Genomic DNA, 26,321 nt, shown 5'->3' with positions numbered 1-26,321 from the left:
ACTGAAAGGAGAAACAGAGAGACTGTCAGATACCCTCACGGGCTGCCAATCTCTCCAATCTTCTCACCTCTGTCATGGGAGATACTGTGACACATATATGGTGCTTCTGAGTGAGAGAGTAGGAAGAAAAATCTCCTGTCTATAAGTGTGTATTGGAGACATCATTACAGCTGGTCTGTAGCTACCAGCTTAGGGTGAAATCTGGATGCAGGAAATTAGTAGCAAAACCTGCATGTAATGCATTAAAATGTTGTTCTCATGGCTTTCCAATGGATTTATTTCAGAATGTGTAATGGAAATAATTCACCACCTTTGTACATCCTAAGCTGCAGTACCAGACACAACCAATGGGCAAGTGTGGTGCTGCTTCTCAGATTATTTATATTTTTTTTTAATGCAGCTATGTTTTTTTTTATTCTGAAAAAACTTTCATCTGTGCATTTTTGAATGGGGAAAGATGGCTGTTATTTCTTTTTATTATCAGCTGTTATTACCGTTGTTCCCAAAATATTTATAGCATTTTTAGGGAAGAAAAAAATATTTTTTTCACCTGGAATAATCTCTTCAGTAACTGCTGCTCCGCCAATCACGTGGCGCCTCTCGAGTACTACACAGTTTACCCCAGATTTCTGCAGATACGCCGCCTGCAGAACAAGAAAACAGAACAAGAGAGTAATCAGATATAGAAGAGCACCTACATATCGTCCTTAGCACTGTCCCTACAATTCACACACACCGGTTCCTGTCCCTGCAGCTCATTATCTAATCTCCACGTTCTGCCCACACATCATTGCCAAGCAGGTGAGCATTTATAAACGGCATAATTTTTTTATATGTTGCACTGTTACTTGGGCACTGTAAAGTAGGATTAACTGAGCATTATGTGGCAGTATTATAAATGGCTGTATTACGGTATGTGTGCATGATATGGTGGTGTTTTTGGGGCACACTATAGTGGTATAATGTAGATACTTTAGGTGGTGGTATTATAGTTATCTATATTATGTGTGTATCATGTAGTGGTGTTCAGTGCCGGTTAGATGATTCTGCCGCGCATGCGCCGTTGGAATCACGAGACGCTGAGCCCACCGCCGACTTGAAAAAAATAGAAGCCAAAAGGTTTGCAACACATGTCCGCTTATTGACCTCATGCACGCTGGTCTCGGCGTCTCGTGATTCCAAATCAGCCGGAGCCGTGAGTTGTAATCCCCAACATCTAATGAGTATCTATAACGAGAAAATACGGCATACTCTATTTGCGGAGGACATTTTGTTTTTCTTAGTACACCTGTTACCCGAGTCAGCTAACTACTATGTCAGGGTTCAAGGTCAATCAACATAAATGCAAACTACCAAACCATCTTCCCCTATGTAGCGGAAACAAGTAAGAAGCCCAATAGCTATCACACATACATCAATAAAATATTTTGGGATATTAATAGGTAAAACACCAAACTCTCTTTATACTTTAAACTCCCCTCCCCCCCTACCCCGATTAAAAATATAATGGGAGATCTAGACAGATGGATGCATCTCCCAATAACCATCTTAGGCCTCATGCATATGACCGTAGTTCTGGTCCGCATCCAACCTGCAGTTTTTGCATCTCGGATGCGGACCCATTCACTTCAATGGGCCGCAAAAGATGCAGACAGCACTCTGTGTGCTGTCCGCATCCGTTGCTCCGTTCCGTAGCCCCGCAAAAAAAAATATAACATGTCCTATTCTTGTCCGTTTTGCAGACAAGAATTGGCATGTCTACAATGGGCCGCCCGGTCCGCTAAAACGGAACGGTCGTCTGCATGAGGCCGTAGGGAGATGTCACCTTATAAAATGATGAGTGCTCCCAAGTTACTGTAGTTCATGCAAACGATCCCCCTACTCATTAAAACACCAAGATCTTCTAACACTGGAAACATCATTTAGATCCTTCATATGGGCTACAAAAAGGCCAAGAATATCTCTAAAAACCCTCAACTGACTAAAAACACATGGTGGCATCAACTTCCCTGATATTCGCACATACAATCTGGAAAGCCTCATGAGACATTGTATAGATTGGATAAAAAAGAGAGACAGATACTCAAACTATTTACTAGAATCAGACCTCCTCAAGTCCGCGGAACCTAGATACCTTATTACATACCAAATTCACAGATATCCCCCCTAAAGCTAGGCGTAGTTTGTTATTTATAGACACATATGCGTCGAGGAAGACGGTCAGAAAACTCTTTGGTCTATCTTTTCAATGCTCCAAACATCTAGGCCTATCAGTAGCGGGAAAGACACTGAGATGGCATGGAACTCAAACACTATCCGATTTTTGGAACCCGGTGCAATGAAGATATCACACCTTCCAGGAATTTAGGTTGAAAATGGCAGTGAAAGATTCCTCTTTCCTGTCCTACTACTGCATCATTAGTTGACTCAAGGCCAAACTACGGGATCGCTCTACCGAACTCTCCCAAAACGACTTTGATCTAATGATTGGACAGACGGACTCAACCGCCACTCTTGCGTCTCTATACAGAGACATAAGAAGCAATATATCAAGGAAAGAAGTCACATCCGTTTTTCATAATTGGGAAAAAGAATTACCTAAATACTCCGACAGAGGTTTTGGAGATATGGAAGAGAGTATGCTCCGCAACGGTAAATGAGGTGTGGAGGGAAACAAATGTCAGATAGAAAACACCAATCTTTTCCGTGGTCTCTGGCAATGCACTAAGGTGGGTGAATTTTGGGGGAAGATGCGTCAATTATTGGTAGACAAACTACGCATACAGTTACCAGAGTCACCAGTACTATCTATTTTCCACAGCACCACACAGCACCATCATGTCCCAATGATAACACACCTGATACTATTAGCAGCACAACGATGCTTACTAGTAGTGATGAGCGGCAGGGGTCATATTCAAATTTGCAATATTTCGTGAATATTTTGTAGAATATTCGTTGAATATTCGCAAATTCGAATATTCGTTAGGAGTAGTGTTGATTGCGAATTTTCGTAATGCGAATTTTCATAATGAGAATCAATGAGATTGTAAAAACTCAGATCCAATGATATATTCTAACTCCCAGGCGTTCCCATGGTGACGGGGATGCTTGTCGGGGAGGAGTATGCCAAAGTGAAACAACTGTACAGATTTTTTTTTAAAAGACGAATATTCTAAAAAAACTAATATATATTTGTTTTTTAGAATATTCGTAAAATATATTCGTAAAACAAGAATATATAGCAATACAGCGAATATTCGGAAAGCAAAAACAAATGTAGAACAATTTAGCTAATATAGTGCTATAATCCTTCTGAACTTCAGATGAGAAAAAAATTATTAGACAAAGAAGATTATAGCACTATATACGCTAAATTGCTCTATATTCGTATTTTTTATCGAATATTCGCTATATTGCTATATATTTTTTTAGAGTATTCGTAATATTCTAAAACAGGAATGTATAGCAATATAGCGAATTATTATATTACGAAAATTCTCATTGCGAAAATTCTCATTACAAAAATTTGCATTATGAAAATTCGCAATCAACACTACTCCTAAAGTCAAAGATACTGCAGCCTTCTCATTGGCCCACAAGCTAGAAGCAGGGAGGGATCATGTGTACTGATTTAAAAAAAAATCACTAGATTCTAAATATTCGCAAATTCTCGAAGAGAAGATATTCGCAATAATAATTTGCAATTCGAATATTCGTGATCAACACTACTTACTAGCTCAGTGGCTAAAGCCGGAATGTCCACAATCCTTTAACGTGGTCTCTCAGATAAAGAGGTGTTTCATGTTGGAGTTAGTGGAGGTGGAACGTAGAAAAACAAAACTGACACACATTTTTTTTATATTGGAAAACCTTTATTGAAGCATTCTCATTAGATGAGGAAATACAAGCGATAGAATCACCCTTACGACTGACAACATGGTACCTTAGAGGGAAACAAGCAAACAATCTAGGCAGACTTCAGATAGATTAAGGCTGGGTTCACACGGGCGTCACGTTTTGGCTCAAGATGCGTTCCGGGTGCATTGCGGCAAACCCGCGCGAGTAGGTACCCAATTGCAGTCAGTTTTGACTGCGATTGCGTTCCGTTGTTCAGTTTTTATTGCGCGGGTGCAATGCGTTTTGCACGCGTGTGAGAAAAAACTGAATGTGGTGGTACCCAGACCCGAACTTCTTCACTTAAGTTCAGGTTTGGGTTTAAGGTTGTGTAGATGTCATTATTTTCCCTTATAACATGATTATAAGGGAAAATAATAGCATTCTTAATACAGAATGCTTAGTACAAGGTCAATTGAGGGTTAAAAAATTAAATAAAAATTAACTCACATCCTTCAATTGATTGCGTAGCTGCCGGTCTCCTGTTCTTTCTTCAGGACCTGTAAAAGGACCTGTGGTGACATCACTGAGCTCATCACATGGTCCATCACCACGGACCATGTGATCTGCAAATAGGTCAATTGACCTTCTACTATGCATTCTGTATTAAAGAATGCTATTATTTTCCCTTATAACCATGTTATAAGGGAAAATAATACTGTGAATAGACTTTCATCTTAGCAACCGTGCGTGAAAATCGCACCGCATCCGCACTTGCTTGCGGATGCTGCGATTTTCACGCAGCCCCATTCACTTCTATGGGGCCTGCGTTGCGTGATAAACGCACAATATAGAGCATGCTGCAATTTTCACGCAACGCACAAGTGATGCGTGAAAATCACCGCTCATGTGCACAGCCCCATAGAAGTGAATGGGTCCGGATTCAGTGCACCTCACGCATTGCACCCGCGCGGAAATCTCGCCCGTGTGAACTCAGCCTAAAGGGCTGTTGTATCTTAAAGACACGTGATAGAGACGAGATAAGGCAAAATCATAATGTCTACCAGGTGGGGCTACTTATCATACCTGAGACACCCCATATGCTAGCTCAAGTACACAGCAGGCCTAATTGAGGTTGAATTAAAGGAAGTGTAGCCAGATATACCAAGTCTAGTTGGGCCGTCTGTGCTGGGAGACGAAGAGAGGAGGGGGGGGGGGAGTTCATGAAAATTTAACTGTCTGATATTAATGCCATATGTCTTTTTCTTCATTGAAATAAATAAAGCCGAACCCATTATGATTATTTATTTAAATTTTTTATTCATGAGCTCCGCATGTATAATAACATAACAATATATTAAGGGACCAAGAATATCAAGACCCGATAAAAGCAATATAAGGGTCACTGTGGACCTACATAAAATATTGGAATGATCCATATTGCACCACAAGTCCTAATATAAGCACAAACAGCGCTAACAAGTTGGATTTGATTTAGATCTTACGCCTAACTATGGAATAATAAAGCCGAACCTTTTATCATTAGATTATTTTTTATGAGTGAGCTCCCCATGTATAATAATGTAACAATATATCAAGGGACCGAGAATAGTCATTGTTACCTGTATGTCATTTTATGTTGGTTTTTATTGATGTAATGATACGCAATACATTTGATTATTAAGTAAAGGCATTATATACAAATAAACTGTCAGCTAGACATAATTTTATATTTAGACTTTTTTGTGTTTTTGTCACAATCACCAATCGGTAGTTGGTGGGCTAAGGGTACTTTCACACTTGCGTTTTTCTTTTCCCGGCATAGAGTTCCGTCACAGGGGCTCTATACCGTAAAAGAACTGATCAGTTTAATCCCCATGCATTCTGAATGGAGAGCAATCCGTTCAGTTTGCATCAGGATGTCTTCAGTTCAGTCGTTTTTGACTGATCAGGCAAAAGAGAAAACCGTAGCATGCTGCGGTTTTATCTCCGGCGAAAAAAACTGAAGACTTGCCTGAACGCTGGATCCGGCATTTTTTCCCATAGGAATGTATTAGTGCCGGATCCGGCATTCAGAATACCTGAATGCCGGATCCCTCCTTCCGTTCTGCGCATGCGCAGACTGAAAAAAAGGTGAAAAAAAATAAATGCCGAATCCATTTTGCCAGAGGACACCGGAAAGACGGATCCGCCATTTCAATGCATTTTTTCGACTGATCAGGATCCTGAGGCTACTTTCACACTAGCATTGTTTAAATCCGGCGTTCAATTCCGTCACCGGAACTGCCCGCCGGATCCGGAAAAACGTGTGAAAACGGATTACATTTGAATCCTGATCAGGATTTTGATCACAATGTAAAAATGCATTGGAAAAAACGTATCCGCCATTTATGGACTTTAACTTTTTTTTCACATTTTTCTGGTTTAACATGCAAAAAGCCGGATCCGGTTTGACTGAACACACGGCGCCGGATCCGGCGTTAATGCAAGTCAATGGGAAAAAGACCGGATTCGGCGTTCAGTCAAAGTATTCAGGATTTGTGGCCGGAGGTAAAAATACAACATGCTACGGTTTTCTGAAAAGCCTGATCAGTCAAAAAGACTGAACTGAAGACATCCTGAACGGATTACTCTCCATTCAGAATGCATGGGGATATGCCTGATCAGTTCTTTTCCGGATTTGAGCCCCTAGGACGGAACTCAGCGCCGGAAAAGAATAACGCTAGTGTGAAAGTACCCTTACTAATGCCATCAGTTTGCATATGTTTGCCTGATCCGGCAGGCAGTTCCGGCGACGGAACTGCTTGCCGGATCTCTCTGCCGCAAGTGTGAAAGTACCCTAAGCTCCAGTATATGCTGGTTGAGCTATTAGTTTGTTTTTATTTAGCAGTATTTTATATGGCTGCATTATGTGTGCATGGTATAGTGCCTTTGGGAGATCTATAGTAGTATAGTTTAGGCGCTATGTGGCAGGATTATAGTAGGCTATGTTACTGTAAGTACACATTAGGTGGGCGCTCTAGGGTGGTATTATTTAGGTACTACGTGGCAGTAGTATACAGGGAGTGCAGAATTATTAGGCAAGTTGTATTTTTGAGGATTCATTTTATTATTGAACAACAACCATGTTCTCAATGAACCCAAAAACTCATTAATATCAAAGCTGAATATTTTTGGAAGTAGTTTTTAGTTTGTTTTTAGTTTTAGCTATTTTAGGGGGATATCTGTGTGTGCAGGTGACTATTACTGTGCATAATTATTAGGCAACTTAACAAAAAACAAATATATACCCATTTCAATTATTTATTTTTACCAGTGAAACCAATATAACATCTCAACATTCACAAATATACATTTCTGACATTCAAAAACAAAACAAAAACAAATCAGTGACCAATATAGCCACCTTTCTTTGCAAGGACACTCAAAAGCCTGCCATCCATGGATTCTGTCAGTGTTTTGATCTGTTCACTGTCAACATTGCGTGCAGCAGCAACCACAGCCTCCCAGACACTGTTCAGAGAGGTGTACTGTTTTCCCTCCTTGTAAATCTCACATTTGATGATGGACCACAGGTTCTCAATGGGGTTCAGATCAGGTGAACAAGGAGGCCATGTCATTAGATTTTCTTCTTTTATACCCTTTCTTGCCAGCCACGCTGTGGAGTACTTGGACGCGTGTGATGGAGCATTGTCCTGCATGAAAATCATGTTTTTCTTGAAGGATGCAGACTTCTTCCTGTACCACTGCTTGAAGAAGGTGTCTTCCAGAAACTGGCAGTAGGACTGGGAGTTGAGCTTGACTCCATCCTCAACCCAAAAAGGCCCCACAAGCTCATCTTTGATGATACCAGCCCAAACCAGTACTCCACCTCCACCTTGCTGGCGTCTGAGTCGGACTGGAGCTCTCTGCCCTTTACCAAATCCAGCCACGGGCCCATCCATCTGGCCCATCAAGACTCACTCTCATTTCATCAGTCCATAAAACCTTAGAAAAATCAGTCTTGAGATATTTCTTGGCCCAGTCTTGACGTTTCAGCTTGTGTGTCTTGTTCAGTGGTGGTCGTCTTTCAGCCTTTCTTACCTTGGCCATGTCTCTGAGTATTGCACACCTTGTGCTTTTGGGCACTCCAGTTATGTTGCAGCTCTGAAATATGGCCAAACTGGTGGCAAGTGGCATCTTGGCAGCTGCACGCTTGACTTTTCTCAGTTCATGGGCAGTTATTTTGCGCCTTGGTTTTTCCACACGCTTCTTGCGACCCTGTTGACTATTTGAATGAAACACTTGATTGTTCGATGATCACGCTTCAGAAGCTTTGCAATTTAAGAGCGCTGCATCCCTCTGCAAGATATCTCACTATTTTTGACTTTTCTGAGCCTGTCAAGTCCTTCTTTTGACCCATTTTGCCAAAGGAAAGGAAGTTGCCTAATAATTATGCACACCTGATATAGTGTGTTGATGTCATTAGACCACACCCCTTCTCATTACAGAGATGCACATCACCTAATATGCTTAATTGGTAGTAGGCTTTCGAGCCTATACAGCTTGGAGTAAGACAACATGCATAAAGAGGATGATGTGGTCAAAATACTCATTTGCCTAATAATTCTGCACGTAGTGTATATGGCAATGTTATGTGTTCATCATATGATAGTGTATTTGGGATCTCTATAGTGATATAAGTTAGGTGCTATATGGCAGTATATGTGGCTGTATTATGTGTACATCATATGGTGATGTTTTTGGGCACTTTATTGTGGTTTTACTTTTCACTGTGGCAGTGTTATATGAGCAATGCTATTTGGACGTAATAGTGTAGCCTTTTTGGGGTGATCTGCAGGGGTGCTCCAACACAAACCTTCATACCATGAGAGCCTCCATAAATCGTGGTCAGATCTTATTTGCACCTCCAATGGTGGTGTTTTTGGGCACTTTATAGTGGTATTATTTAGGTGCTATATGGCAGTATTATAGGAGCACTGTATGGCAGTATTACTTGAGCATCATACCATTATTTTTTGGGCAAACCATGCCTCCTTGGTAGACCATTAGCAGAAGGCTTAACCTCCAAAAACAACACAGCTGGGTAATTGCCCCCTTTTTATTTGTACGGTATAAATATGAAATATTATTTTGTCTATTTCAGACCTACTCTATAATACATACTGACCTTTCTTATACAAAATTGTTGGAAACAGAAGGACAAATTACTTTACATTGCAGAATTATTGATATTTAAGAAAATGCAGAATCAGTCTTTTTAATGTGGATAAAGTATAGAGTTAATAAATGACTGTAGTCGTAACTTACAGTGTATATGTAAGCACCTTTACATGCGGTATTTTACTACGGTCAGCACTTTACTCTTACTATGGAATTTGCTTGCACATACAGCAGTTAAATGATTTACAGAACAAAAAAATTTCATAAAACTCACCGCTACCAGGCCATTGTGTCCTGTAAAAGAATAAAAAATACACATTTACACACACAATACTATATATTGTGTTCATATATACAGGATAAAGATGTAAAAATATAATAATAAGATTGCACAATGAAACATTTTGGAGTTTTCTATCATACTTTGTGTTTCATTTGCTGTCAGTGAATGAACTATGTCCATTGTAATGAGCCATGCATCGGTTTCAGTTAGATATAATCAGGACAGGTTTTCAGCCATTGGCTCCATACACTAAAGCAAGCAGAAAGAAGGAATTGAAGCTTAAAGTATATTAGAAAGTTGCTATGCAATAGACAAATATGTATTTAATTTAAACCATTTAACCAATTTACACATTGGAACAAATAGTAAAGATGTGAAATATTCTTGCTGAAACCTGGAGATTTTAGTTATAGAGTTTAGAGAGGGCAAAGATCATAGAACTAACTACACAAGTCAAATTTATTCTCTCTACTGTATTATCAGTGTACTGTGACATCATAGTGTTTATTATCCTGTACTGTGACATCATAGTGTTTATTATCCTGTACTTTGACATCACTGTGTTTATTATCCCTGTACTGTGACATCACTGTGTTTATTATCCCTGTACGGTGACATCACTGTGTTTATTATCCCTGTACTGTGACATCACTGTGTTTATTATCTCTGTACTGTGACATCACTGTGTTTATTATCCCTGTACTGTGATATCATTGTGTTTATTATCCCTGTACTGTGACATCACTGTGTTTATTATCCCTGTACTGTGACATCATTGTGTTTATTATCCCTGTACTGTGACATCACTGTGTTTATTATCTCTGTACTGTGACATCACTGTGTTTATTATTCCTGTACTGTGACATCACTGTGTTTATTATCCCTGTACTGTGACATCACTGTTTATTATTCCTGTACTGTGACATCACTGTGTTTATTATCCCTGTACTGTGACATCATAGTGTTTATTATCCCTGTACTGTGATATCATTGTGTTTATTATCCAGTAAGCCATCAGTCGGTAGCTGTAAGCAGTGTAGCACTGCATTGGGGAAGCGGCATCAGGCCGTGCTGAAGCTGATATGTTTAGGAGACAAACAGCACCCGCCGCAGAGCTGTGGCAGGGGATAAGAGACCAGACTGAGCTGTGGCTCTCGCCACTCAACCTAGATCCAGGCATGGTTGTGTGTGATAATGGCCGTAACTTGGTGGCGGCTTTGGAGCTCAGTAAGCTCACACACAAACCATGCCTAGACCATGTCTTAAACTTAGTGGTTCAGCGGTTTCTCAAAACCTACCCCAATTTGCCTGAGCCACTGGTAAAGGTGCGCCCCGTGTGTGCACATTTCCGCAAGTCATCGACAGCTTCAGCCAGTCTGTCAACGCTGCAGCAGCGCTTAAAATTGACAGCTCACCGACTGTTGTGCGATGTGAGCACGCACTGGAACTTGACATTCCACACGTTGGCCAGGCTTTGTGAGCAGTAGTGGAATACCATCTGCAACATGGTCGTCGCCTTTCCAGTCAGCTTACGCTATTCACAAGCGAGGAGTGGGCATGGATGTCTGACCTCTGTGAGGTTTTAAGAAACTTTGACTAATCACAGATAGTGAGTGGCGATAACGCTATTATCAGCGTAACCATCCCACTTCTGTGTCTACTCAAACGATCGCTGCTCACAACTAAGGCGGACGCTTTGCATGTGGAAGAGGTGGAAATGGGGGAAAACATTACACAGGGTGATACACCACCCTCCGTTCGTCTTCTCAGCGTAAATTGGACGATGAAGAGGAGGAGCAGGAGACGGTTGCCTCCGCTACAGAGGGTAGTACCCATGGAAGTTTAATTCCATCTGTTCAGCGTGGGTGGGCAGAAGAGGATGAGGAGAATAAGAGTGATCCTCCTGATGACGACAGCAAAGTCTTGCCTGTTGGTACTCTGGCACACATGGCTGACTTTATGTTAGGCTGCCTTTCCATCGACCCGTGCGTTATACGCATTTTAGACAACATGGATTACTGGTTGTTCACACTTCTCGACCCCCGCTACAAAGAGAAGATCTCATCTCTCATTCCTATGGTGGAGAGGACGAGCAAAACGGTGCAATACCAGAAGATCCTTGTTGAAAAATTGCTCCAAAAATTTCCATCTGACAACGCTGGCGGCAGAGTACGTAGTTCCTTGGCCAACCAGGGAGGGGAGACAAGGGGAACACACAACAGTTCCAACAGAGGCAGGGCAACACTCTCCCAAGCCTGGGACAGTTTCATGACACCCCGCCATGACCCTCACCCTGATGAGCGGCCTAGTTTCACAAGGAGGGAAACATTTTGGAAGATGGTGTGTCAGAGTCCTCAATTATCCCTCAGTGCCTTACAACTACTGGGTGTCCAAGCTGGAAACGTGGCACAAACTGGCTCTCTACGCTTTGGAGGTGCTGACCTGCCCTGCTGCCAGCGTTTTGTCTGAGCGGGTATTTAGTGCTGCTGGTGGCATTATAACAGATAAGCGTATCCGCCTGTCAACTGAAAATGCTGACAGGTAGACTCTTATAAAAATGAACAAGGCCTGGATTGACTATGACTTCTCTACTCCACCAGAGGAATGCTGATGAACATAAAGGCACTTTAAATGTGTTGTTTAAATGTACTGAATACACTGTATTCCCATGCACCCCTTTCACCACAAACAAGGGTATATGGTTGAATCTTCCTTTTCTTATCCTCCTCCTCCTCTTCCATCTTATCAACATGCTTATTCGTCGCATATAAGGTTTTACAGGGACAGCTCAGCTGCAGACCCTCGCATATTATTTTTTAGAGTTAGAGGGTCAGCTCAGCTGCAGGCCCTCACCTACAATGTTTTACAGGGTCAGATCACCAGCAGGCCCTCGCATATAATTTTTTAGAGGGTCAGCTCACCAGCAGGCCCGCACCTAAAATCTTTTACAGGGTCAGCTCCCCTTCAGGCCCACAACTAAAATCTTTTACAGGGTCAGCTCACCAGCAGGCCCTCGCATATGTTTTACAGGGTCAGCTCACCAGCAGGCCCTCACATATAATTTTTTACAGGGTCAGCTCACCAGCAGGCCTTCACCTACAATCTTTTCCATGGTCAGCTCACCTGAAAGCCCTCACATATAATTTTTTTGGAGGGTCAGCTCACCAGCAGGCTCTCACCTACAACCTTATAGAGGGTCAGCTCACCAGCAGGCCTTCACCTACAATCTTTTACATGGTCAGCTCACCTGAAAGCCCTCACATATATTTTTTTTTTAGAGGGTCAACTCACCAGCAGGCTCTCACCTACAACCTTATAGAGGGTCAGCTCACCAGCAGGCCTTCACCTACAATCTTTTACATGGTCAGCTCACCCGAAAGCCCTCACATATAAGCAGGCCCGCACCGTAAATCTTTTACAGTGTCAGCTCACCAGCAGGCCCTCGCATATAATGTTTTAGAGGGTCAGCTCACCTGCAGGCCCTCACCTACAACCTTTTAGATAGTCTACTCACCAGCATGCCCGCCCCTAAAATCTTATATAGGGTCAGCTCACCAGCAGTGAAGCTGGCCAGCTAAGACCTGTCCTAGGTTGCTAATATGGCTTATATGTGTATAAAGCTACACCTGCCAATAACCTTAATACAGTTCCTATGTTTATATGTTAAAGACAAAAGCAGAGTTATTTACTGTGACATCATGTTTTGGTGTCATGTAATAGTTATATATTTGTGTTCACAGAAGCAGAAAAGATAATATGCCTTTAAGATTCATTATATGAATGTAAGGTAAGCTCAATGACACAACAGACACAACAAAAAGCATAGAGTTAAACTGTTATTGCTGAAAAGGAGTCTTGACCATTCACAGCCAGCCTCACACTGAACAGGAGTCTTAACCAACCACAGCCAGCCTCACACTGAGTCTGTGTGGTAAATCCCCTAGCTGGAATCATTATTCACCAGAGAGGGGAGCTGAACAGACACACAGTTCCAGTTAGAGTTCAGTTTTATGGGAACAAGAGGCCAAAATAGGTATTTAGAACAGTTATATAATGTTCCTTTTGTTTGTATTGTGATTAGAACTGTGTACTGAACTAGTTATATGTGCTTACCTACAGTTCCACCAAACTGCGAACTACTTAACCCCTTAAGGACTGGGCCATTTTTCGCAAATCTGACCAGTGTCACTTTAAGTAGTGATAACTTTAAAACGCTTTTACTTTTCCAGGCCATTCTGAGATTGTTTTCTCGTCACATATTGTACTTCATGGCAGTGGTAAAATTGAGTAAAAAATTATTTTTATTTATTAAAAAAAATTCAAAATTTACAAAAAAAATTGAAAAATTAGCAAATTTCAATTTCTCTACTTTTATAATAGATAATAATACCTCCAAAAATAGTTACTACTTTACATTCCCCATATGTCTATTTCATGTTTGGATCATTTAGTGAATGCCATTTTATTTTTGGGGATATTACAAGGCTTAGAAGTTTAGAAGCAAACTTGAAATTTCTCTTTCAGACAATTTCTAAAACCCACTTTTTCAGGACCAGTTCAGGTCTGAAGTCACTTTGTGAGGCTTACATAATAGAAACCACTCAAAAATGACCCCATTTTACAAACGACACCCCTCAAGGTATTCAAAACTGATTTTACAAACGTCGTTAACCCTTTAGGTGTTCCACAAGAATTAATGGAAAATAGAGATAACATTTATGGCCCTGATTCTGTAGTTTACAGAAACACCCCATATGTGGTCGTAAACTGCTGTACAGGCACATGGCAGGGCGCAGAAGGAAAGGAACACCATACGGTTTTTGGAAGGCATTGTTTGCTGGACTGGTTTTTTGACACCATGTCCCATTTGAAGCTCCCCTGATGCACCCCTAGAGTAGAAACTCCAAAAAAGTGACCCCATTTTGGAAACTACGGGATAAGGTGGCAGTTTTGTTGGTACTATTTTAGGGTACATATGATTTTTGGTTGCTCTATATTACACTTTTTGTGAGGCAAGGTAACTAGAAATAGGTGTTTTGGCACCGTTTTTATTTTTTGTTATTTACAACATTCATCTGAAAGTTTAGATTATACGGTATTTTTATAGAGCAGGTTGTCACGGACGCGACAATACCAAATATTGGTTGTTTGTTTCAGTTTTACATAACAAAGCATTTTTTTTTTAAAGATTTTCTTTGTGTCTCCACATTCTGAAAGCCGTAGTTTTATTTATTTTTTGAGCGACTGTCGGGATGAGATGACGGTTTGATTGGTACTATTTTGTGGTGCGCATGACTTTTTGATCGCTTGCTATTACACTTTTTGTGATGTAAGGTGACAAAAAAATGGCTTTTTTACACCGTTTTTTTATATATATTTTTTTTACGGTATTCACCTGAAGGGTTAGGTCATGTGATATATTTATAGAGCAGGTTATTACGGATGCGGCGATACCTAATATGTCTACTTTTTTTTATTTACTTAAGTTTTACACAATACCAGCAGTTTTTTAAACAAACAAAATGATGTTTTAGTGTCCATATTCTGAGCCATAGTTTTTTTTATTTTTTGGGCAATTGTCTTAGGTAGAGGCTCATTTTTTGCAGGATGAGGTGACAATTAGAGTGGTACTATTTTGGGGGGCATATGCCTTTTTGATCACTTAGGCCTCTTTCACACGGGCGTCATTTTTTTTGCCCGGATAAGAGCCGTGTGCGTTGCGGGAAAATGCGCGATTTTCCCGTGCGAGTGCAAAACATTGTCATGCGTTGCACTCGCGTGAGAAAAATCGCGCATGTTTGGTACCCAAACCCGAACTTCTTCATAGAAGTTCGGGCTTGGGATTGATGTTCTGAAGATTGTATTATTTTCCCTTATAACATGGTTATAAGGGAAAATAATAGCATTCTGAATACAGAATGCATAGTAAACCAGCGCTAGAGGGGTTAAAAAAAAATTAAAAAAATTTAACTCACCTTAGTCCACTTGATCGCGAAGCCCGGCATCTCCTTGTGTCTCCTCTGCGCTGAGCGGCTGAACAGGACCTGGGGTGAGCTGCTCCATTAAATACAGGTTAAGGACCTTCGATGACGTCACTCTGGTCATCACATGGTACGTCACATGATCTTTTACCATGGTGATTCACCATGGTAAAAGACCATGTGATGACCGGAGTGACGTCATCGAAGGTCCTTAACCGATATTTAATGGAGCAGCTCACCCCAGGTCCTGTTCAGCGCAGAGGAGACACAAGGAGATGCCAGCTTCGCGATCAAGTGGACTAAGGTGAGTTAAATTTTTATTTTTATTTTTTTAACCCCTCTAGCGCTGGTTTACTATGCATTCTGTATTCAGAATGCTATTATTTTCCCTTATAACCATGTTATAAGGGAAAATAATAATGATCGGGTCTCCATCCCGATCGTCTCCTAGCAACCGTGCGTGCAAATCGCACGGCATCCGTACTTGCTTGCGGATGCCATCCGATTTTCACACACCCCATTCATTTCTATGGGGCCTGCGTCACGTCTAAATCGGACAATATAGAGCATGCTGCGATTTCAACTGAACGCACAAGTGATGCGTTAAAAACAACGCTCATGTGCACAGCCCCATAGAAATGAATGGGTCAGGATTTAGTGCGGGTGCCATACGTTCGCTGCACGGATCGCACCCGCACGGAAAACTCGCCCGTGTGAAAGGGGCCTTAGTGTTGCACTTTTTGTAATGTAAGGTGACAAAAAAGTTTTTCGTTTTTTTTACACTGTTTAAAAAAAAATTATGGTATTTATCGCACAGGGTGGATCATGTGATATATGTATAGAGTCGGTCATTACGGACGCGGCGAGACCTAATATGTGTGTTTTTTTCCAGTTTATTATAAAATAAGAGAAAAGTGGCTTTTTTTCTCTCTTTTTTTACTTTATTAATTTTATTACTTTATTAATTTTATTTGTAATGCATTACCTGTAAGTGTATGACACTGAGTAATACACTAACAGGTTGCCTAGGAGACCCAGCCTGAGGCTGGATCTCCTTGGCACCCGTAGAAGGCAGGTCCCGATGCCGTGCAAGGCATTGGGCAGCCTCTGCACGGCATCGGGTTGCCTTCTGAGACATCGAGTCTCCGCCACAGCAGCGCGGGGACTAGATGGGCTCACTCAAACACAAACCCCCTTATATGCCGTGGTAGTGGCATAGAAGGGGTTAAACCGCAGTGATCGCTGATACGATGGGGGGGGGGGGTCTGCTCCCATGGTCCCGGCTACCGCTGGATTGCAGGTTGGTCGTAACCCCTAAAAGCGAGCTGCAAAGAAAAAAAGGGGTCAGTCAGCACATCCCAATGCGCAGGTGCACATTGCTATGGCCGAAAACACAAAGAAAAAAAAATACAATGCAACAGCACTCTAGAAACTAAAGTACAAAAAAGTATTCTGATGCTAATGCTACCCTTATAAGTAAATTTGAGATTGTTGGCAAATACATTTTGTACAAAATTATTTGAGCCCGTCTGCCACACGTCAGGGCGATCTCTGTAAGACGGGAACCTAACACTAAATTCTACCTGTTATGTGCCACGACGGCCGCCATACAATTCAGGGAGTGTAGGTTCCACATGCATGCTGCAATTTTTTGTCATTTTTAGTGCCAAATTGGCCTCCAGTAAATCCAGGGAATGCAGGTACCAACATGCTGTACTGAGAAGCGATCAGCGTATAATGTGATGGAAAAAAAAAATCCAGCCAGCAAAGGAGGCAATATGGACAATCACAATACATTAGTAAGTGCCTTGTATTACAGATGTAGCAGGGTTAGCACTAAAATTTCTAGCTTTCTCTTCATGATAAATGTTATTTGCTGAAGTGACAACCCCCCTTTTAGCAGTGTCTATGTATAATTACTGTTTGTTCTGAAGGATACATAGAAATGTATGAATAGTAATTGTGTGTACTTGTAGTCAGTGTACACAGGTATATATGCATAGAGTATGAAATGATACACATAGTGTGACGCACCATTTTAAATTACTGGGCTGGAGGGGGACCCACATTTTCCATACAATCCAGACACCCTTAATGTCCCTGTACATGACCATCGCTCTATGCACTTGGAGGACTTGGGACCCCTGTTCTTGTTATCGTCAGGGGTCCCGACAATTAGTCATATCCTATGGATAATAGGAGGTGGTCACCGTCTGCATGTGTTTGGGGTCATTTACAAAGACTGGATTTTTACGCTAGCCTCTGTTTCCTCCTTCGCTGCTGAAGAAGGATTCACCTAATTTATGAGGAGACATGCACCCCTTTCCAGTTTAGACGCACCTCTGACAGTCCTTGCACTTGGCGTAAAGACTACGGCAGCCCCTGACGGGACTCGTTTCTGCTCCTCTTTCACGCCCGTTTTCGGGCATAAATGATAGTAAATTTGCTAGAGCAAAGTGGCGAGGATGGCGTAAAAATTCCTGCGCAGCAAAATGTTGTCCTGGGACTTCTTGTACGCTAAAAACTGGCATTAAAAATGTTTGTAAATGACCCCCGCTGTGTTCGCAGTCCATTTAGTGAGTGCAAATGCCACTTCATCTATAACTGGGCTTCTTATAGATGTTATGTTGTGCCAGGTTTTAAGATATCCCCTATAATTGATCGGTGGGGTGGTCCGACCACTGAGACCCACACTGATCTCGAGAACAGGGGGGGGGTACTGTTTCACCGTCTGCTGCAATCCCATAGTGCAGGGATCATCAACCTCCGGCACGCCAGCTGTTCAGAAACTACAACTCCTAGAAATCTTCATTCACTTCTGTGGGGGGTTAGAAGAACAGCCGAGCACGTTTGCATGCTGGGAGTTGTAGTTGCACAGCAGCTGGAGTGCCGAAGGTTACTGATTCCCTGGTACAGGGATGGCCGACCTGAGGCTCTTCAACTGTTGCAAAACTACAACTCCCAGCATGCCCAGACTGCCTACAGCAGGACATGTTGAGAGTTGTAGTTTTACAACAGCTGGAGAGCCGCAGGTTGGCCATGCCGGCCCTGGTATATAGAATGAGGCCAGATGCATGCTCTGCCTGCCGCTCTAATATATCGGCAACAGAGCCCTGCAAGGTGGTGGCTGGAGCCCCCCCATAGAAATGAATGGAAGCGCACCGCGCACGACCAACCACCGCTCCCATTCACTTCTATGGGCCTGACGGAAATAGCAGAGTCAGCACTCGGCTATTTCTGGCGGCCCCATAGAAAATAAATGGAGGGCGGCTGCGCATGCGCAACACTTTCAGGGTTCCGTTCTGAATAATGCTGGGACCCGAGACTATAGGACAATGGGGGCATATCCTACTGATATTCCCCCATTGTCTGTGATGAGACCACCCCTTTAAGTCAGTACACGCTGTTCAGACAGACTGCGTTACCTCCTCCGACGATCACAGCGTCATATTTCAGCTTCGGCTCCCCTGAAGTTTTGGAATTCGCTCTTCCACTCAGGCAACGGATTTGTTTCCCCAGCCGCAAGCCCACAGCAGCCATCGTCAGGGTATCAAGGGCGAGAAAGGTGGCTTTGTGCCCAACTCGCACTGATTGAAGGGTGGACTTTGACGTTCTTCGCTTTGCTATTAACCTAAAAGTTACAGCTGCAGTCAAGTATATATATTTTTTCTCCAGCAATGGGATCCTCTGTGCAGAAAGTACAACCCTGCGTGTAGTCACCATGTAGGCAGGTCTCAGAATAGAAGGCTGGGCTGCAGAGGGACGCTGAAGTATTCCTGCTATGTTCCCATAAGGATACTATACAGCTTGAAATGAATAGAGAGGACCCCACAGGGGACAGAAGAGCTTTTCACTAAAGAATCTCAAGGATCGGCCTTTAGAGCGAAGAGACTGCGGCGTCTGAACTCCTGACGTGCGATTTAGTAACTACATGTATTAACTATTACGAAGCATCTGTTCTTATGACTATGTTGTACCATCCCTCTATTATTAATTCTAGACGTTATGAATGAATTACTAGCAGTTTGCAGTGAATTCCAGATGGGGGTTACCAGTTGTGGGTGTGTCCCTGCACAGTCTGACACCATCCAATCAGTGCTGCCGGCGTCAGCCTGTGCAGGGACACACCCCCAACTGGTAACACCTGGTTGGACCTTTATTGCAGACAGTTGGCAGTACATTTATAAACTTCTAGTAGGAATAATAGAGGAAAAGAACAGAGTTGTATGAAGATGCTGTAGAATCGTTATTACAAGGGGTTACTAAAACAGACATGTCAGGAGAGGGCATGGGTCCTCATGAATCTATATGCAATTGAGGATGCTATAGGAGGAGCATCAACATGAGGAAGACAGCAAGGCCCCTGGGGCTAAGGGGGTCCATGGAGATCTGGATGAAGATGCCATTCCAGTGACAGATTTGGGGGGCTCCCCATCAGTCTATACAACATGTGCATTTTTAATGACATCATAAATTATGCAATGATCATTTTTTGACATGAGCGAATCGACTTCGGATGAAACATCCAAAATCGATTTGCATAATACTGCTTTTGAATACTCCGTACAGTATTAGAATGTATTGTCTCCTATGAATTCTCGCGAGACTTTGGGTAATTACTTCATAAATCAATTTCTACTGTAAAAAAACATTTCCCGAACTCGGGTTCGGTTCCAAGTGGTTCGGGAAATGGTTGGACCAGACAGAGGATCTGCCGTCTAAGGGCTCATGCACATAACCGTATGTATTTTGCGGTCGGCAAAAAACGGATCCGCAAAAAAATACGGACGACGTCCGTGTGCATTCTGCACTTTGCAGAACGGGCCCCTAATAGAACAGTCCTATCCTTGTTCGGAACGCTGACAATAATAGGACATGTTATATTTTTATGCAGAACGGAAACGGAATGCACACGGAGTAACTTCCATTTTTTTGAGTGGACCCATTGAAATGAATGTTTCAGCATGTGGTCCGCAAAAAAAAAAAAAAAGAAAATACGTTCGTGTGCATGAGCCCTAAGAGGTTTACAGAGGGAGGGGGCTCCCTTGTTCGCTGGGTGCCAATCGTTGCTATGGCATCCGGAAGCCTCCGGGACTGCAAACTTTGGAAGCCCATCAGGCCCTGCACAGACAGACTCATAGGCGGACAGTTCCAATGTAGTATAATAAAGCATGTATTGTGCTGCATTGTACCAGCGGTCAGAACACCAGAAGCTGAAGTCCCCTGGTGGGACTAAAATATAAAGTGGGAAAAAAAATAATACAAAATAGGTTTCAAGTGGAAAACAAAAGCCCTTCTCCCCTCATCTAGCCATTTACTATTGAAAAACCCAACATATTTGGCACTGCCACGTCTGTAACAACCTGCTCTACAAAAATAGTACATGATGTACCCAGTCAGGTGAACACAATAAAAAAAGTATGCCAGTACAGCCATTTTTTGGTCACCTCGCCTCCCAAAAGGCATAATATCAAAAAGTCATATGTACCCCAAAATGGTACCAATGATAATGGCAACTCATGCTGCAAAAAAAATAAGCCCTCACACAGCTCAAAAAAATAATTAATAAAAGTATGGTTGTCAGAAAATGTCTGTACTGGGCCCCAGAGGCTGTTTGAAACCAACATGGCGCCGGTAAACCAATCCATCAAAATCTGTGCTACAAAAGCCAAAACAGTGGTCCTTCCCATCTGATCCTTGCAGTGTGCCCAGACAGCAGTTTACGTCCACACTTATGGCATTTCTCAGATGGCAAAAGTCGGACACAGCATATTGGGCACTGAACTCCATCCAATCTGTGGAAATCTTTTTATTTCGCACCATCCCCTGCTTTTTAATTTCTGCAAAACACTGGTGGGCTCAAAATGCTCACTGCACCACTTGATAAATACCTTGAGGGGGTGTGGTTTGCAAAATTATGTCACTTAGGGCTCATGCCTACGATCGCGAGGGCTCCGTGCCCATGCTACGGACCCCAAATAGCAGTCCAGAATGCACGGGCACTGACCATGTGCACTCCATAGTGTGGATGCGGGCCCATTGACTTGAATGGGTCGGTGATCCGAAAAATACGACAATAGGACATGTCTCATCTTCTGCGGTGCGGAGGCACGGACCCAAAAGCCCACGGAAGCGCTTCCGATCCATCCGTGCTTCTGTTGGCAGTATCTTGCTGATCACAGACCCATTCAATTCAATGGGTCAGCATTCACACCACGGAGCGCGCACAGCCAGTGCCTGTATATTGTAGACCCGTACTTTACGGTCAGCAATACGGGCACGGAGCCCTTACATTTGTGGGCATGACCTTGTATTGGGGGTTTCCACTGTACAGGTACTTCAGGGGTTCTTCAAATGTGATGTAGTTTCTGAAAACCATTCCAGCAAAATCTGTACTCCCAAAGCCAATTGGCGCTCCTTCCCTTCTGAGCCCTGCCGTGTGCCCATACAGCAGCTTACATGTACATTTCTAGAATTACCCAGTAGAACCTGCCTATCTATTTAAAGGGTGTAGGTCTCTCTGATGGCACACAATGAGCACAACATATTGGGCACTAAACTGCCATATATGTTGAAATATTACTATTTTCATTTTGCACTGACCTGTGGCATCAAAATGATCACTCCAAAATGGGTCACTTTTTGAGAGTAACACTTATTTCACCCCGGAGCCTCTACAGTTGTCGGCACAAGCTGCATAAATCACCACATTGGGCCTGAAATGCACATATTGGTTGTTTCTAAAACCAGGAAACCGCATCACAGGGTCTTGCTTTTCACACTGTGTTGTTAAATTTTCTGCTGTTAACTAGAGATGACCCCTGCCTAACGGAAACGGGGCGGATCCGTTTTGCAGCCCATAGACTTCTATTATGACGAAATGAATAACGGAATGCCTCTAAAGGCATTCCGTTATCCACATTCCGTCATAGAATTGCGTTATGGTCCAGAATCCATAACGCAATTCACTTTTTACCACCAAACAAAGTGTGAATGAATTTTAAAATATGTAATTCTCTAATCTCTACTGTTAACGCTTGATTTTACTGGAGAATGGATTAAAAAGGAAATCTGCCAAAAAAATACATTTTTAAAATTTCTCCTCAATTTTCCTTAAATTCCTGCGGAACACCTAAAAGATTAACAATTTGAGTTTCTAAAATGGGGTAATTTATGGGTGGTTTCTATTATTAAAACCCCTCAAAGTCACTTCAGAACTGAACTGGTCCTTAACCCCTTAAGGACCGGGCTCATTTTCACCTTAAGGACCGGGCCATTTTTTGCAAATCTGACCAGTGTCACTTTAAGTGCTCATAACTTTCAAACGCTTTGACTTACCCAGGCCGTTCTGAGATTGTTTTTTCGTCACATATTGTACTTCATGACACTGCTAAAATTGGGTCAAAAAAGTTATTTTTTTTGCATAAAAAAATACATTTTTTACCAAAAATTTTGAAAAATTAGCAAATTTCAAAGTTTCAGTTTCTCTACTTCTGTAATACATAGTAATACCCCCAAAAATTGTGATGACTTTACATTCCCCATATGTCTACTTCATGTTTGTAGCATTTTGGGAATGATATTTTATTTTTTGGGGATGTTACAAGGCTTAGAAGTTTAGAAGCAAATTTTGAAATTTTTGAGAAATCTTCAAAATCCCACTTTTTATGGACCAGTTCAGGTTTGAAGTCATATTGTGAGGCTTAGATAATAGAAACCTCCCAAAAATGACCCCATTCTAGAAACTACACCCCTCAAGGTATTCAAAACTGTTTTTTCAAACTTTATTAACCCTTTAGGTGTTCCACAAGAGTTAATGGCAGATGGAGAAACAATTTTGAAATTTCAATTTTTTTGAAAATTTTCCAATATAATAAATTTTTTCCAGGAGTAAAATAAGGGTTAACTGCCAAACAACACTCAAAATGGGTTGCCCTGATTCTGTAGTTTGCAAAAACACCCCATATGTGGTCGTAAACTACTGTTTGGCCGAACGGTAGCACATAGAAGGAGGGGAACACCATATGGGTTTTGGAAGGCAGATTTTGCAGGACTGGTTTTGTTTATACCATGTCCCATTTGAAGCCCCCTGTTGCACCCCTAGAATAGAAATTTAAAAAAAGTGACTCCATCTAAGAAAGTACACCCCTCAAGGTATTCAAAACTGGGTTTACAAACTTTGTTAACCCTTTAGGTGTTCCACAAGAGTTAATGGCAGATGGAGAAACAATTATGAAATTTCAATTTTTGGGAAAATTTTCCAATATAATCAATTTTTTCTAGGAGTAAAACAAGGGTTAACTGCCAAACAACACTCAAAATGGGTTGCCCTGATTCTGTAGCTTGCAGAAACACCCCATATGTGGTGGTAAACTACTATTTGGCTAAACGGCAGGACATAGAAGAAGGGGAACGCCATATGGTTTTTGGAAGGCAGATTTTGCTGGACTGGTTTATTTACACCCATGTACCCTTTCAAGCCCCCTGATGCACCCCTAGAGTAGAAACTCCATAAAAGTGACCCCATCTAGGAAACTACGGGATAAGGTGGTTGTTGTTTTGGGACTATTTTTGGGGTAAATTTGATATTTGGTTGCTCTATATTACTCTTTTTTGAGGCAATGTAACAAAAAAATTAAAATCTAAAATTGTTTCTACATTCGCTATTTAGTTTTGTGGAACACCTAAAGGGTTAACATAGTTTGTAAAGTAACTTTTGAATACCTTGAGGGGTGTAGTTTCTTAGATGGGGTCACTTTTTTGGAGTTTCTAGTCTGGGCTACATCAGGGGGGGCTTCTAATGGGACATGGTGTCAAAAAAAAAACTGTCCATCAAAATCTGCCTTCCAGAAACCGTATGGAGTTCCCTTCGTTCTATGCCCTGCCGTGCGGCTATATAGCCATTTACGACCACATATGGGGTGTTTCTGCAAACGACAGAATCGGGGCAATAAATATTTAGTTTTGTTTGGCTGTTAACCCTTGCTTTATTACCGGCAAAATGGATTTAAATTGAAATTTTGCCCAAAAATAGGTGTTTTGGCACCGTTTTTATTTTATATTTTTAACACCGTTCATCCGAGGCGTTTGGTCAAAAGTTATTTTTATAGCGACGACTTTTACGCACGCGACGATGCCCAATATGTATGGCTCTCAGACTTTGGAGACACTAAGCAGGCATCCTAAAACTGCGGCCCTCCAGATGTTGTAAAACTACAATTCCCACCATGCCCTGATGATGGCTGTAGGTTGTCTGGGCATGCTGGGAGTTATAGTTTTACAACATCTGGAGGGCCGCAGTTTGAGGATGCCTGCACTAAAACTAATATTTTTGGGGGAAAGAAAAATAGTTTTCGTGTCTCCAAAGTCTGAGAGCCATAGTGTTTTATGTTCTCTAGTGAACTGTTGGGGATTATAAAAATGTAGTACTCCATGGAAGTGTGATACTCCCTGAAGCAATCGATAACGCAGAGGCCCGGATGATCGGGGCACGTGTCGCACTGAGTGGTGGTGTCCTTCCGTATCCCCCTCCTGCGACACACTCTGCACTTTTTTTGGGTTCGTCCCTTCTTTCCAGTATGGGGGACCACACCTGGAAAGTGTTGGCCAGGGACGATCCGGGCGCCTCCAGTTCCCGAGGTACTCCGGCCTGCTCTTTCCCGGTCCGAAAAGATCAGGTCCTTGAGGACTGCCTCATAGAATTGGAGGAATGTCCCTGTGCTGCCAGCGCTTCGGGATAGTACAAAAGAGTTGTACATGGCAACCTGCACCAAGTAGACCGCAACTTTTTTGTACCATGCCCGGGTTTTGCGCATGGCGTTATATGGCGTGAGGACTTGATCCGAGAGATCAACTCCTCCCATATACCGATTGTAGTCGACGATACAATCGGGCTTGAGGACCGTTGCCGCGGTACCTCGCACAGGGACTGGGGTGGTGCCGTTACCGTGGATTGTGGACAGCATAAGGACATCCCTCTTGTCCTTATACCTGACCAGCAACAGGTTTCCACTGGTAAGTGCACGGGTCTCACCCCTGGGGATAGGTACCTGGAGGGGGTAGGCAGGGAGGCCGCGCTGATTTTTCCGCACGGTCCCACAAGCGAACGTAGATCTGGCGGCAAGGGACCTGAACAAGGGAATGCTGGTATAAAAGTTATCCACGTACAAGTGGTAACCATTATCCAGCAGTGGGTACATAAGGTCCCACACGAGTTTCCCGCTAACACCCAGAGTGGGGGGACATTCTGGGGGTTGAATACGGGAATCTCGCCCCTCGTACACACGAAATTTGTAAGTGTACCCTGAGGTACTCTCACAAATTTTGTATAGCTTCACGCCATACCTCGCTCGCTTTGTGGGAATATATTGGCGGAAACTGAGTCTCCCCTTGAACGCAATGAGCGACTCATCAACCGCGACCTCCCTTCCAGGTACGTAGGCCTGCTGAAATGTGGCCCCAAAGTGATCGATGACAGGCCGTATCTTATACAGCCGGTCATAGGCAGGATCACCTCGGGGTGGACATGCTGCATTATCGGAATAATGCAGACATTTCCGGATGGCCTCAAACCGGGAGCGTGTCATGACCATACTGTACAGTGGGGTCTGGTACAGGACGTCCCCACTCCAGTATTGCCTGACACTGGGTTTTTGGACTAGACCCATATGCAGCACGAGGCCCCAAAATGTCCTCATTTCGGCTGCACTGACCGGCGTCCAGCCACCGGGTCTAGCCAAAACTGAGCCTGGGTTTTGAGCGACGAACTGTTGGGCGTACAGATTCGTCTGCTCCACCATCAAATTCACCAGTGGGTTACTGAAAAAAAAACTAAAATAGTCAATTTCAGTAAACCCCACTGTGGGAATCTGGATTCCAGGATTGCCAGCGAAATCCGGAATCTCAGGCTCAAAGTCCACTGGGGGACACCAGCTAAGTTCATCGGCAGGGGTCTCCGGTGAACTTATTTGGTGGGCCGGGAAACCAGTACGAACCCCAGGGCGGCTCGTACTAGGGTGGGCCACAGGATCCCTAGCATGTGCGGCCCCTGGCTCCGC

General features: G+C 42.7%; 1 protein-coding gene across 1 annotated transcript in view; it reads right to left on the bottom strand.

The window, feature by feature from the left end:
- The window catches only part of LOC122942206 (inactive heparanase-2-like), a 38,592-nt gene extending 19,556 nt beyond the window's left edge, over window positions 1–19,036 (bottom strand). Inside the window, exons 1-3 of the mRNA XM_044299705.1 lie at window positions 18,690–19,036; window positions 9,275–9,294; window positions 551–644 (exon numbers count right to left, since the gene is read on the bottom strand). Of these exons, the coding sequence (XP_044155640.1) occupies window positions 551–644; window positions 9,275–9,294; window positions 18,690–18,987 (412 nt within the window). The 5' untranslated portion in view covers window positions 18,988–19,036. The remainder of the gene's footprint in view (window positions 1–550; window positions 645–9,274; window positions 9,295–18,689) is intronic.
- Between the last annotated feature and the right edge of the window lie 7,285 nt (window positions 19,037–26,321).

This window comes from Bufo gargarizans, chromosome 6 (assembly GCF_014858855.1).
Source record: "Bufo gargarizans isolate SCDJY-AF-19 chromosome 6, ASM1485885v1, whole genome shotgun sequence".
Lineage (NCBI taxonomy): Eukaryota > Metazoa > Chordata > Amphibia > Anura > Bufonidae > Bufo > Bufo gargarizans.
This window is presented reverse-complemented; position numbering and strand designations above follow the sequence as displayed.